Below are 15748 nucleotides of genomic sequence, written 5' to 3' on the forward strand. Positions count from 1 at the left end.
TGCTCCAACCTGTACATAAATTAACTAACCTGACAATCTAACCACCTTCAATCAACCTCATCTAACCCAAGCACCAACCACCACTATCCCAACCACTAACCTAACCTGCCGCAGTGACCGGACAACTATTGTAGTGTTTTTTCCATCGCGGTTCCCGGGGGTGGGGGCCCTTCCCGCAGCCGCCCAGGGGGGGGGGGGGTCCCGCCCGCGGCCGTCCGGCCTTCGGCCCCGCGGTCCCCGGGGGGTGGGGTCCCGCCCGCGGCCGGCCTTCGGCCCGCGGCCCCGGGGGGTGGGGGGGACCCCACCTTTAAATTCATCATGTTCAACTGTGCTATTGTTCCCTGAGTGTGTATTTTCTGTTGTACAAAAAGTGTTATTGTATAGAAATGTGTTTAAGTTGACAAAAAAAGTGTTCTATAGAAAAGTGTTGATTATGATGCACAAAAAGTGTTTTTTTTTATTGTACATAAAGTGTTGTACAGAAAAGTGTTTTTAAAAGACAAAAAGTGCTTTATTATAAAGTGCTTAGTTATAAAGTGTTCATGTTGAACAAATAGAGTTTTCATTTTGACCACCGGAGAAATTTTGTCAACTGTTCTTGTTGAACAAGTGTTATTATTTTTATCGTTGTGCATGTTGACTGCAAATATTTTCATGCAGTGCCGAAATAAATGATACCATAAAATATTGTTTTTGTTGTTTTTGAATAGATAGATCTATGGGGAAAATTAATGCTACTTATTCATTGAGAACATATGATTTACAGTTAGTTGCAGTCCGAATGTTATCCCCAACAGCATGTATCAATTTAAAACACCCTTCAGATCGTTTCTGTGTGGTCCCTCAATATCGGGGAAAACAACACTTTTAACTAGAATAATTCAAAATTGTGATAAAATGTTTTTGGAGAAGCCGAAAAAAAATCTACTATTGCTATAGTATTTGGCAGGAGTCCTATGATCAAATAAAAGCTATTGACACAACCATACCAATACAATTCATACGGGGACTTGATGTTTTCAATAGTATTGAATCGAACTCGAGGTTGATTATTGATGATTTGGCTGAATCCATTGAACAGTTCTCACAGGAAATGCTACAACTGTTCACTGTTCGCTCCCATCATGAACACATTTCCGTTACTCTGGTTCTACAAAATCTCTTCCATCAGAGCAAATGTATGCGAACCCTTGCTTTGAATTGCACCATCTATATTATCTATCGAGTTGTTCGGGAATATAGCTCCCTCATAAATCACAATAATCAGATATACACCGGCCCTCCAAAATTTATGTTGTAAGCGTACAAAAACGCGACTAGCAAACCCAACGGTTAAAATTTTATGGATATTAATCAGATCACTCCCGAGGATCTACGTGTAGTCACCGACATTTTCAACATTGAAATTACATTATATCTTCCGGTGAACAGTAGAAAAGACTATTAGTCGCCATTATGACACTGAAGAAACTACACGAACAACGGCATCTGTTTTCCGTTTTAAGCACTTCAAAACCCTTGCTTAGGAAGGCTATACTCAAACATGGGGTTGACAATGATTTCATTAATCTAATATCTGAACTTTGTTTAAATTTAACCGAGGGCAATGTTCAACTGCCAGAAGGTTTTAGAAAACAGACAAAGCAACATTGTTCCACTTTCCGCGCCTGGGATTTTAAAAACAAGGTAAAAAAATTAAAAAGAACACGGCTCCTTCAGGCGGGCGGTAGCTTTTTCACACTTTTACTGCCGATGATTGCAGGACTTGTAAACAGTTTTTTATAGTGAGAGAGAATAGCAAAACCCTATAAATTGACACCATTTGAACTTGTCCTCTCGCCCATCGAACATTTTGAAGACAATCTAAGCAAATTCATTAACGACGAGAATATTGCCGATGACAAAAAACTGCTTTTATTTCAAGATGCATTGCGACGTGTGGACAAACATAAACCTTATCGTGAGAGACCTGCCACCATCACCACAGATCCCTTTAAACAGGAAACATCACCTCAAGATTCTGCAGCAGCATCAATGGAGAAGGAATTGAATTCGATTGTATTGAAAATTGGAAACCTATTGCCACTGACCTATCGAGAACAGAGTAAAAGAGTATTATCTTATCTCATGTTGGAAACTGGCGATCAAGTTCAAGTCGAGAGCACAGGGAAACGAATTATAATTCAGGGAAAAAGTTATAATCTAGTTGATTTAATTTGTGATATGGTGACGAATCGTAAAGGACTCTTATCCTTTGACAATAATCTAGACACCTTTCTGTACGTATCGAACTGTCCCAAAAGTCTTATTAGCAATAAGCAAATTCTAAAGAAACTAAGAGAATATAGTCCTCCAACAACAACACCATTTAAAAAAGAAGAAGATTCAATATTTGAAGATACTATCAGCAGCAGCAATGATTTTACAACACCTGTGGCTGCTAGTCAAAAGCGAGGACGAATTGATTCGCCCACCAGTGTGCAAAAGGAGAGTGGACATTACACTACGTGTTTATGTTCAAAATGGATGAAGTTTTGAAAGGTGTCTATGAAAATATTGGTGAAGCGGGGAGTTTAAGTTCTCCCAAAACGCTTTCCAAAGCTGTCTCCGGCACCACCACATTGAAAAATGCAAAAGAGTATCAAGAAAATGAATCGAGTTACACACTGCATCGAAATCACAGACTTCGCAGTAAACAATATCGACAAACTAAAGCCTTTTTCCCTCTTCATATAATGCAAATGAATCTTGTAACTTTGGACGCACTTCAACAACGTCACAATGCCCCCAACAAATATATTCTGGTGGCAAGCAGTATGTTTAGTCGCTATGCATACGCCATTCCACTACGGTCAAAGAGAGGTGTTGAAGTTGCTCGGACCATTGAAAGTATTCTAGAACAGGATTCTTATAGAAAAATTCAATCGGATCGTGGCAGTGAATTTGTTAATCCCCATGTGCAAAAGGTTCTTTTGAAATATAATACAATACTTTATCATCGTCACAGTCCGATAAAGGCTGCATTGGCTGAACGATTAATATGAACGATTCGTCTATTAATTTCAAGATATTGCAAATTGAAAAATACACCGGCTTTTATTCATGATTTAGATAAAATCATGTTGATTTATAATCAACGACCCCATCGATCTCTGTCCAACTCTACACCAACGAATGTTTATTACAGTGAAAATACATTTGATGCTTTTCTAAAGCAATACTCCAAGGTTGAAAAAGAGAAAAAAAAGAAGAAATTCAATGTTGGTGATACTGTTCGAATTAATAGAACCAACAATATTTTTGAAAAGGGGAATTATTTATGGAGCAATTAACTTTTTAAAGTGTCCAAAATCCTAGACACCTTACCCAAAACTTATCGACTGAGAGACACCAAAGATGATGAGATTCTCGGCGGTTTTTATGAATATGAACTGCAAAAAGTTAGAAATACTAGTGAAATTTATCAAATTGAAAAGATATTAAAGAGTCGTACACTCCATGGTAAGAGACAGTTGCTTGTTCGCTGGCTAGGATACAACTCAGATTTTGATTCTTCGGTCAGTGCTGAAGATATTAACAATGCCCAATGATTTCTATGTGACTTTCATGTCCAATGTTTCTGATCCTCTCTACAATAATCTGAATAGAACAAGTGATTTTTGGACGAAACTCTCCCCCACCATCAAATTCGACGACGGAAAGTATGAAGTGGCTCTTGTCGACTGTATTCTCAAAAATACCTATGACATCCTGAGAAAGGATCGTAAATATGAAATAAAAATTACACCCTATGATTGGCCGCCACCACCAGGCGATCAAGAACAAATTAAAAAAATCAATTGGTTGGATTATCCATACATTGAATTACCCTACGAGGAACTCACCTGTATGAATGATTTATGTCGTTCTATTAATAAAAGAATTTCCGCTTGTAAAAAAGGAGCTTTTCATTTCAACTATTCAAAGGAGGAGGGTAAGATCTACATTAGTTCATCTATTGCCAATGAAAAGGTTATTCTCAATGATAATCTAAAGGATGTTCTTGGATTTAAGCTCAATATAATCAACAGTAAAAGTGCGTGAAACACTAATTTCATTTTCACTTACTACCTGCCTGCCTTCTCCACGGACACCTGTATATTTCTCTATGCTTTATTTGTGGAAACATCTCGGGTTGGTAATTCAAATGTTCCCCTCCTACGAGTTCTTGAACGAAAAACCAATCAAGATCATATTCATCATTACAATATAAAGCATCTTCAGTATATTCCTGTAAACACTTCCTATTTGGAACTCTGTCAGTTAACACTAAGAACCGAATTGGGCGATCCCATAGCAATTTCAAAAGGTTTGGCTGGGATTACATGCCATTTTCGAGTCATCTTTCAACAACAAGATGTCTAATAAAAAAGTGGTATTCACTTGTCCTGATATTGACTGCTATGTTAATACTCTTGGCCCAAGACAACAGGGCAATGGAATGGACTACTACAAGGGTCGCTCGTCAATGTCCGGCTATGGTCTTGGCAGCTGGTTTGCTAAGCTGTTTCGCTCTTCACTACCACTGGCTAGAAAATATCTTGTACCGGCTGCGACAGATTTTGCATCCTCTACACTATACGATTGGGGCTCTGGCAAGGATTTAAAAAAAGTGCGACGGAAAATAACAGGTCCGCTTCGAAATCACTTGGCAAGAAATAAAAACGAAATGGTACAGGCTTAAAAAGGTCACGAAACAATTTATCCCTGATCAGAATTCATTCAGGTCAGACCCAACAGACATCATCTTATATACCAAAGACACGACGGACGAGGCCGACACGTAGTGTAACCAGAAGTCCCAGGAAGAAAATTGTCAGATCGAAACTGGATTTCTTCTACTAAGATGTCCTACCTACCGCATAAGGATTCCCAACCTTCAACCACTGCCTCGTTCAATCTATTCAATGCAGAAAATGTTAATGTGAGTGTAAAGCATGGATACTATAAATAATTTTATCCTCTACAACCCCTCTCCGATAATATCCATTTTCAAATTTATTCCAATGAAGACTATTTTATGGACATGTCTTCAACATTCATAGATTTACAAATGAAAGTCCGGAAATCCGATAATACCATGCCGATTCGGTCACATGGAATATCCTATGAAAATTGTACATTACATAATTTATTTCGTCAAATTAGTGTCTACATCAATGGCACGCTGGTGAGCACAAGCAACAATTTCTCGAATTATACAAGCTATATGCAGTTCATGTTGATGACACCCAAGTCATACAAGGAATTGAGAGGCGCCTTCAATGGATATGAATATATTACTAATACTAAGAGTACAGATGCACTTAAAAATGCTACAACTAGTGAATTACATCTAGTTGGAAAAATATATCATGAAATATTTAATATATCCCAATGGCTGCCGCCTAATGTTAAAGTGGATATAAAATTGACGCTTGCACCCTCCAAATTCATATTGAGAAAGGAACGTGCTGGTAATCCCGATGTAAGTCTCTCCCTAACCTCAGCAATACTTCATGTACATAAACAGCAGGTCATGAGTTCAGCTGCTTTGGCCGTGGAAAAACTAAGAGCCATTGGCAACAAGATTAAACTACTTGTTCCTCATACAATCACCAATCAGCGTCATATTGCAATGGGCTCACGCACCTTCACCGATTCATCCTTTATCAATGGTGAAATCCCCTCGAAATTGGCGTTGGCATTTGTGAAAAATGCCAGTGCAATAGGATCATCGACTGAATGTCCACATAAATTCGAGATGTTTGGATCTTCCTCTCTTGTGTGCGAAGTAAACGGCATCCCACTCTACAATCTCTCCTTTGGTTAATCATATAGAACATAGTACGAGCTGACCATTCAAACCCTATATCATGACTCGCAACTATTTGAAAATGGTATAACCGAAGATATGTTTGCTAAAACACATTGTATCATTGTATTGAATTTGTCGGGTATACAGGAGATGAGTATAGTACGTACGGGGAGTGTGCGTTTAGAGTGTACATTTACCGACCCATTGGCTGAGAGTATTGCATTAATATCACTAAATCAATATGAAACCTATTGGGAAATCACTCCCGAAGGCAGTGTTCTACTAGACTTGGCGCCATGAACACCAGTCAAATAATCAATGTATTTAATATGGACCCCTATATGTCCCAGTACAAATCCTATTGTCTGCCTTCGGACTTTCTTGGAAAAATTCAATGTGTCAACAATACCTTAATTATTGTTAATAGCAGTCCGTCAACTGTGCTGACGGGTCATTGGTTGTGCGTCTACCAAGCAATGAAAACGACTGAGTTTTTTGACCCTCTTGGCATACCCTATGCATCCTACACATCCAACCTTAACAGAGATATTTAGAGCAGTGGAAAAGCTCTGATTGAAAATCGGACTAGGGTACAGGATCTAGCGACAAAAAGCTGCGACTTCCATGCAATACTATATTTTGTGTTCCGATGTCGTGGCTATACTTACAAGCAGTTTCTCCAAATTTATGTTGACAATCCACGTCTGAATGACTTTCTAGTGGAAAATATCCTCTCAGACCTATAGAGTATTGATTTCAGTGTCCTAAGAGTACAGCGCTTAAAAATGTTTGTGAATTTGTTTATTAATAAAATGTATATATATACAACAATGTCTTTCAATCTTCACTTTAGATTTCTTCATCTTCGATGTATAGGCAACTATCGTGAACCACTAATGCTGGTAAATCATTTGGATTCACTGTATATTGATCTTGATTGACTGCAAAGTCAGGGTCACATTTTCTACAGTACAATGTAACTTCACTCTTGTCATATCTTTTTGTATAGTCAATTATACTATTTGCATTCATATTATGAAATTCAAGAGTTTCAATCTGTCTATTTGAAGCAATATGACATACAGTTTTTTCAAATGGTGAATCACATTCGGTAACTGCCAAATAAAAATCACTTGGTTTATAGTCATAGTAGGTGGTGTCATCACAACGATGACGTAGAAACCAAATTGTCTTGTTACCCCAACAGTTGAATCGTAGACCAGATTACTCTTCCCTGAATAATTTTAATCCGCGACGATACCAATCTCGTAGAAATAAACTGAAAACACGTTTGGGATTCTTTCCAATCATATCGGGGTAAGTATTCTCCCACTGATCACATTTATCATAGTGACAATTGGAGCACAGGTGCCCTCTAGGATGAGAGTCACACACCTCCTCAAGACATGAATTACATCCTATAATTTTTACTGCATAGCCTCTATTTAATTTACAAGGATTACATAATTTAAACTTTTAACTATATTAACAAATATTTTTAAATTGATTAATTTTAGTCAAACGGCAAATAGTTGAAATTCAAAATGTAAATATATATAAAATTTTTCGTTTTCCTTTGTAAACACACTCACAGCTAAAACGAAACTGATCATCGCCGTTCGATAAATTCAATGAGAGGGAAATGGGGGAGAGAGGAGTAGCTCTGTGATGTTAGCTCTTTCGAATGATGGTGGAGCCATCTACATTGAATCCATTGGCAATGTTTTCAAAAGTATATCCACAATATGATTCTGCCTTGTTCCAATTAATATATCAATAAATTGGCTATAAACATTTGAATCACATTTTAAAAGTTTCATACAATAGTCCAAGTGAGGAGAATAACTCCTCATTATATTGTCATGAGGTCACCGACGTGAGAATATCCTGTGTTGAAGAGATAACTTGAGAAAAACATCATCCAAAATCAAATGTTTTTCCATAAACACTAGATTTGATCTAATTCTCTCTTTCTCAAATTTATTCATTTTTCAATCCTTTCACTCTGACTGTTGACTCTGTACTAACCCTGATTCGTCAGCTCTAACCAGAAAAGCATGTACAATTAGTGATAGAGTTTATTGTCTTCAACATGTTTCACTAATGTACTTAAAGCACATTGAAGTCTATTCACATATGCTATATCAACTTTTGCAGCGAAACATAATTGATCCTCCATTTTAAATTTGTTCAAGGATATCACATATCTTGCATATACTGCATCCCATTCCAGACAAAGCCGCGATCCTTTCGTGATTTCCACCGCAATGTTTGGTGCTCTTGTACTATTATCATCAACTCCACTATCAACTTCTAATAGTGTAAACATTCAACTCATCGCCATCAACACAAATATATATCCAAATGAGTATAGTCAAAACTGTTCTTCTCACTCCTTTGAATTCTATTCACAGACTAATAAAACTCTATCAAAAAAACCCGTTCCCTATAGTTCCACCGCCGCTAATATGTAAACAAGCCCTCTGATTGGCTGAAAAGGAGGATGTATCCGACTCGCTGATTGGCTGAGAAGGAAACACGTGATCTAACTGTTTTCGGGAATGTCATAACATTTGGTTTGAGAAACAACATCAAATACTATTTCTGGACACCATGACATTCGCCTCGAGCATGTACATGACCAAAACAACAACAAATACTAGTTCTGGACACCAAAACATTTACCTCGAGCATGTACATCACCAAAAAAACAACAAATACTATTTTTGGACACCATGACAGTCACAATCGATTATGCAATCAATTTCTAGGAAATTCACTTCCCCCTCGATTCCCAAATCAATAACACTGTTCCCGTTGGAATTCAATGCACATGTGCAACCTTCGTCCCCCGAGTTATTACACATAGAAACAACAAATAAATCGATCTTGAAAAAAGAGGTCATTGACCCCATTACGTAATCATTCTCCCTAATGACTCTATGCCCATATTTGGTGCCCCGTCAGTATTCTATGCCCATATAAGGAGCCCTGTCACGACCTTCTGATAGGGTTCTACTCCTAATTACCCAAATTTTCGTAAGATTTCAAATTACTGCCTCCTTCCCCTCGAAAAAAACATCTCATTTACAATAGTTAAATCACATTTTAACCAGCTTGCCTCCACAAAGTTGAACAATTTCATTGAAATAAAACATAATTTAGCAAACACATTAACAAAAACACAAGTCCTCCAAGACAAGTTTAATCAACAAGTCTGAATCAGGGTTGCCACCCGGTGAAAAAAATCACTAGATTCTTGAAAAAAATCACTAAATTAACACATAAGTAAATAGACTATTGACTAGAGATCATTAGAAGTCACCAGAATTATTAAACTCTATCAATGTAATTAATGACTGTTCTATTTCTTTGCTATATTCTACACAGGTGCCACCATAAGAAGGGGGTAAAACTACCCCCCTAGAAGTGGAAAAATACCTTTAGATTGACGTATTGTTTTTCCTCAAGTGAAAATTACCCAACTTTTTTTCTAAGAAATATAGAAACTATTTTTATTTTTACTCTGATCTAATATAATTACTGGGACAATAGGGACAATTTTGAAAATTGTCTTTTTATAATTTCATTAAAAAAGTGAGTCCCACTCTTCACAAATTTCGATAAGCATTTGACCCTGGAGTAGCTGTGTCCTTGCAGAATCGACGACTGCTTGTTCTTCCTTCAGGAAAGAGATAAACTGCCACAAGTTCGGGTGGTAGCGACCGACTCTTCGGTTAAACCGCATGTGCCATGATTCGAGGTCGTTGTTTGTCCTTCGCTGGATGCCGTAGACTGACCAGAAATGAGGAGGACATTGGTCGAACCACTGACGGCTGAAGTAAGTGACAAACGGACGAGCCGAAGGCCAGGTACGAACGATGTGAGAAATGATTGGACCAGAATTGATTCTGACGATCGCTGGAGGTAGGAACGCCAGAGCCAGAAGCTTTCGAACGTAGAGGTTGAAGTCTGCATCGGTCATGTACAGCTCACGGACTGAGTGACGCCCCAAGTTTCTGATTACTGCTTGGCAAAAGTGGAAGTAACACCCACGGTGCTTGGCGGCCGGAAAAACTTGCTTCACGGATGTCAGCAGACCGGTCTCAAAATCAGAGACGACGGTCGTCGGGCGAAGTGTCACTCCTTTCATCGCAGCCTGTGGGATCAGCTCGCTGAAGACGTCGTTGTAAAGCTGCGCAGACTTGCTCTCCATGAGCACGAAGACAGCGGGAAGTTGCTTGTCGCCGAAGAAAACGTGAACGGTGAACAACTGGCCGATTGGGGAAGGAGCTGAGTCGATGGTGCCGTCCATATACCTTTCCGGGCTTCGTTCAAGCAGACTTAACGACTCGTCGGTTGCAAAGCAAATCGCAGCGTTATTTTGAAGCTGAAAGAGGAGGAATCTCTGGTTTGCAGACGTCTCACTGAAAGCCTGGGGCAAGGGCGTCGGTACGGATATAGTATTAGCGGGCAGTGGTGGTATCAGCTTGTTTCGTGATCTGTACATGGACGACTTCACGTGCTTATAGGGTAACTGAGGCAAAGCACTCAGCCCACTGGCAGCAGCACTTGCGACCTGGCCGTCGTAGATAGCGGGAATCGGACGAGTAGTACGGGCTGACTCGCTTCGAAGGTCTGACCGGAATTTGTACTGCTGGGTCTGCAGAGGATCAGCGCTGTGGTCGTGCGTACCAACTGAAACTGGTGAGCCGTCGCTGGAATCAGTGTGTAACCGCCCGAGACATCCCTTCTTCATGCATCTCCAGCTCTTCTTTCTTCCTCCAGAAATCGGCTTATCGAATCTGTAGACGAAACCGTCGTGTTCTAGCAGTTGTTTATTCTTGGAGCTCTTCATTGTCAAACTGACTTATTAATACTAACCAGAAATATTGTTCCTGGCATCATTAAATACTTGTTATAAGAGGGTAAAAAAATATGCTCCCACACTAAATCCTATTGCATTTTGTGGGTAAACGGTTGTGCAATCGCTTACGCAATTAGGTCACCTGACCTAATTATCTGGCGCTCAAATGGGACACAACTGAACTAATTAAAATACGGCGCGCAAATAGGAAATTCCCAGTTGCGCGCCATGGCGCTCAAATGGGAAAGCGCTCAAATGGGATACACCCAAAAAAACCATAACTGTGGAGGCAAAAATTTTAGCAAATGTTGTAAAATTTGAGCAAAAATCTGTAAAATAGGAAGTATAGAACATTTATGCAATTTTACGATTAACAAAGTTAACCTATTATCTTGATGATACCACTCTGGGGTCATATCTGATATAAACATATGGTGAGAAATCGGAAGTTTCAAAGGCGGTATATTTGCATAAATGCTAATCTGGGTCATACTAGGAAGTGTAGTGAATCGCTATTTTTTTTTTTTTTTATTAATTAGCTTTTTGTATGATTTATTCGGTTGAATCATGAATCTATGCGCTATATTGTAAAAAATCACTAGATTTAGGAAAAAATCGCTAGTTTTAGAACAGAAACCACTAGCTAAAAAAAAAACACAAGGGGTTTACCTTCATTGCCGCAAGATCACCACCTAGAGATTGTCCAATGAGAATCGCGTCTGGAGGTAAAATATTTATTAATTCTTCTTGCACTTCGGCCGCTGTCTTTTTTACATCTTGTAGCAACGCCTAGAACAGAATTCTTACTAACTACTGAATTAACAAAAATGAAAATAACACAGCTGTTTGGAGAAACATGAATTTTTAAGACTTAAATTGTAAGCTTGGAGTCGCTATGACATATTTTACGATCTTGAAAAAAAAAAGATCTTATGTGTTATGACTGATTCATGGCTCCATTTTTAGTATCAAAAGTTTAATTTTATCTGGATAACATTTCCGTTTTTCCTAATAGGAGGAATTTAATCTTACTTTTAAGCAAGTCTTAGTTAAAAAATTAATAGACGAATTTAATAGACGATATTAATATTAATTCTATAAAAATTAATTAGAATCAAATTAATAAGAAAAAAACAGAAATAAGGTAAAGGAAATTTAACAACCAATGTAACATTTTTCAACCTCTCCAAAGTCAGGGATAGCTTTCCTACAAACACTTTATGACGAACTGATGGAAAACCAACGATTATAATTTTAGCGTCTATTTGATATTTCTTAACTTTAAAAAAAAATACAATTTCTTTTTAATTTTCTTGATAAGTTTCGGAATTTGACAATCTTTACCTTCTGGCATCACATATTTCAAGTAAAATGTAAAGCCGTGGATTCATTTGGCGTTTTACGGACGAAATGGAAGCAAACCATATTTTCATTAGTAAATACAATCTCAGTATCGGTATCACAATGATTAGGGATACCTCTTCTCGAGGCAGTGTACACCTACACTGAAAACGATCAAAAATATTCTATTACATCTCAAGTATTGATTTGTCATTTCTTGACTATTTTTGATGTTTTTTTCAACGTAAGATATCTTTCAAACACTGGGCTAGCAAAGTAAAAATTAATGCCAAACAGACTAATTACTTACTTGTACTTGTTGCAAGTTCAAGCCGCATCCAGGCTCACCGTGGCCCCCAGCAGACGACAACATGTTTTTTTCTAGAGACATCGCTCGAGAGTGGCAGGCTCCATAATTTCAAGCCAGTGACGATCCCAGTATCACCCCAAATTCTTGGAAAGCCCCAATAGGCTCTAGGTCAGCCTTGACTGCCTCAAGCCATGTTTTCTTCTGTCCTCCAGCTTTCTTCTTCCAAGCTGGTAGTGGAAGGCATTTGAGGCATTGTTTGGTAATATACCCTTCTGGTATCCGTATGGGAAGACCAAACCAGCTCAGACGCCTCATTTTGAAATCAGAGACAATTGGGTGTTCCCCACCTCTTCTCCTAATCTCTTCGTTCAAGACTCTGAGAGGCGAATGCCTAGTATATATCGCAGGCATTTATGATGGAGTACGTCCAAGTTTAACGCTTCTGCTCCTTTCAGTGACCAAGTTTCCTACCCATAGACAAGAACAGAGTACCATGACTTCGTAAACTCGGAGCTTTGTGCGTGGACAGATTTCGCTACGCTTCCGAAGAGAGTTCTTTAGCTGCAGAAACAAGTTCTATGCTGGGGATATGTGATTTCGGATCTCCTCTTGTGATTCCTCAGTAGCATTTATCATTGAGCCAAGGTTTTTGAACAACAGAACGTCCTCGATTCGACTGCCATTTAGGGTCAGAAGGCTATCATCCATCTCTGCTGTCCGCTTCGTTTTTGTCTTCGGTAGACTTATCTGGAGGCCAGTCAAAAGTGTTCTACTTGCTACTACATTAATCATAGCCTGGGTATCTGTAACAGACACATAAAGTATGTCCACATCATCAGTGTAATCAAGATCCGAGACAGAGAAGAACGGGCTCACTTCCAAACCTCTATACTTGTCGAGGGCCACGAGCATCCAATCAATGACGAAGTTAAATAAGGTCGAAGACAGAACGCATCCTTGACATACACCCTCCTCAATCAGGACCAGATCCGAAAGCTCACTATCAACTCTAGCTTGGGCCTTGGCTCCATCGTAGTATCCCTTAAACAGTCTGATGATCATCTCAGGGACTCCGTCCTCTCTCATTGCGATCCATATGACGTCGCAATGAACTGAGTCAAAAGCCGTGATGAAATCGATGAAGATTTGGATTGTCTCCTGCTGGTGTTTGAAGCGATGTTTTAGGACCTGTCGTAAGCTAAAGATTTGATCACAGGAGCACATACCTGGTCTAAATGTCTAAATCCTGCTTGGTTTGGTCGCTTTCGGGAGTTTCTACTGGAACCTATTTAGAAATATAATCGCGAACATCTTCGCAGCAATCAGGATGAAGGATATGCCTCGGTAGTTTTTACATTCCATTCGGTCTCTTTTTTTGAAGATAGGGACAATTATCGCTGTCTTCCACTGATCGGGAATGTATTCATTGTCCCATACCTCCGTAACAAGTTCATGGAGCTCTTCTGTGGCCGACTCAAGCAGAGCTTTCAGCCGCTCAGAAGGGATGTCATCTATTCCAGGACTTTTGTGGTTTTTTAGCCGTTTGATTGCCTTGACTACTTCCTCTCTAGTAGGTGGGTCCGTAGACACATTTTCATAAGAATGGTTTTCCGACGGGTTGGGTGAGGCTATGGGGTATTTAGTTGCCAAACTATGGGCTATATCTATCTGTTGCCAAACAGCCACACATACATGACGTCATTTTGGAGGAGAATTTCGGGGAGGACTGATTGCAAATTTATAGAAAGAATGAAAGAAGTCTCGAGTTTTCAGAAGACATGGACAAGTGCTCGAAACTTCTCCCGCCTTCGAGCCTGACATTGGCTTATCGCCCTTCTGTGTATTTACATGATGTCAAAGATACCAATATCTGTTGATGATTTAAAACTGATACAAAATAGCATTGAATACTCCATTTTACTTTCTGAATCATCAATATATTATTTTTATATATATATAGTGGCGTCGTTGAGTGGAGGGGGGAGTCACACCCCCCTCCCCCAACCTCCAATAATTTGAAGAAATAAACTATACTTTATTAAGTAGTTCCAAATTTTAAAAGCTCGTTTTAAGTGTCCAATTTGCTCTTTACTTTGAGCAGATAATTTTTTTTTAATAATCCATGATCGTTTTTCGAATTATTCACAAGGCAAACAAGAAAAATAGGGGTCAATTACGCTTCATAATATGTTCCACGTTAACATTTTTCCAAATATGCTGCCTTTGAAACCTTGTAATCAAGTAAAATGTGAGCCTAGTTAATTGCAAAATTGAAAATGTTCTTTGTTTCCTGTCTCGCCACATTTGCTTAGGTCAATTTTCCTCCTGCTATTTAAGGAGCTTTTACTTTCTAAAATACATCAGTTCAAGACTAGATTCTTTCGTTTTAAAACTTTCAAAAGTGGAAATGAATACACCCTCTACATCTACAAATATGACAGAAATGAAATCATTGAAGAATAGGAAGGTAGACACACAGTGAATATAATTTTCTGAATGAAAAAGAAAATAAGACCTACTACTTTTATAATGATATTTGTACTATAGCTATAGAATTTGGTAGAGGGGGATCCGCTCCAGGAATCATTTGATTTTTTTCTGATAGGGTGGTAAATGAGTTTCTTAAATATGATGGCTCTGAGGTTAGAAATAAGTTAATGAAGATTATGAATATGATTTTTGAAAAAAGGGAAGTACCTAACGATTTTAGGAAAACCTTAATTAAACCACTTTAAGTGTGGTAATTATCGAGGGATTAGTCTGGTCTCTGTAGGTAGTAAATTACTTAGTAATATGATACTTTTTAGACTGAGAGATGCCGTAGACAAAGTTTTAAGAGAAGAACAGCGCGGCTTTAGAAAAGATAGAGGATGTGTCGACCAACTTTACACTCTTACGTTAATAACTGAGAAGTACCTTAGTTTTCAAACACCTTTGGTCTTCAGTTTTATAGATTATGAACATGCGGTCGAGTCTGTTTACAGAAAAGCTTTAGCAAAGGTCTTATCCTTATATGGTATACCAGACAAATACATTAAAGTGATTAGTGCTATGTACGAGAATAACACTGCTGCGGTTAAGGTAGGAAACGACGTTAGCAGCTGGTTTTGAATTGCATCAGGAGTAAAAAAGGGTTGTGTTCTATCCTCCTTTATATGGATTATTTTGATGGACTTTGTCTTAAGGAGCGCGGGAAAGGCAATGGGAGACCACGGAATCAAATGGGGAGGAAGAAGTCTCCTGGACTTAGATTATGCTGATGATTTAAGCATCCTAGATGAAAGTGTGAGCAAAATGAATGAAGTTCAAGAGAAGAACAGTGCGGTTTTAGAAAAGGTAGAGGATGTGTCGACCTAATTTTCACTCTTAGGTTAATAATTGAGAAGTGCCTGAG

General features: G+C 38.6%; 2 protein-coding genes across 2 annotated transcripts in view; both read right to left on the minus strand.

Annotated features, from left to right (window-relative positions):
* Nucleotides 1-12435, minus strand: part of LOC148951492 (uncharacterized) — a 33859-nt gene extending 21424 nt beyond the window's left edge. Inside the window, exons 1-2 of the mRNA XM_089091127.1 lie at nt 12355-12435; nt 11373-11492 (exon numbers count right to left, since the gene is read on the minus strand). Of these exons, the coding sequence (XP_088947253.1) occupies nt 11373-11492; nt 12355-12435 (201 nt within the window). The remainder of the gene's footprint in view (nt 1-11372; nt 11493-12354) is intronic.
* A 495-nt stretch (nt 12436-12930) lies between these two features.
* LOC148951493 (uncharacterized) lies at nt 12931-13440 on the minus strand. Its single transcript, XM_089091128.1, has one exon. It carries the CDS (start codon nt 13438-13440, stop codon nt 12931-12933), a length of 510 nt encoding a protein of 169 aa, XP_088947254.1.
* Between the last annotated feature and the right edge of the window lie 2308 nt (nt 13441-15748).

This window comes from Artemia sp. Qi Xiang Cuo, chromosome 6 (assembly GCF_049724085.1).
Source record: "Artemia sp. Qi Xiang Cuo chromosome 6, ASM4972408v1, whole genome shotgun sequence".
Taxonomy (NCBI): Eukaryota; Metazoa; Arthropoda; class Branchiopoda; order Anostraca; family Artemiidae; genus Artemia; species Artemia sp. Qi Xiang Cuo.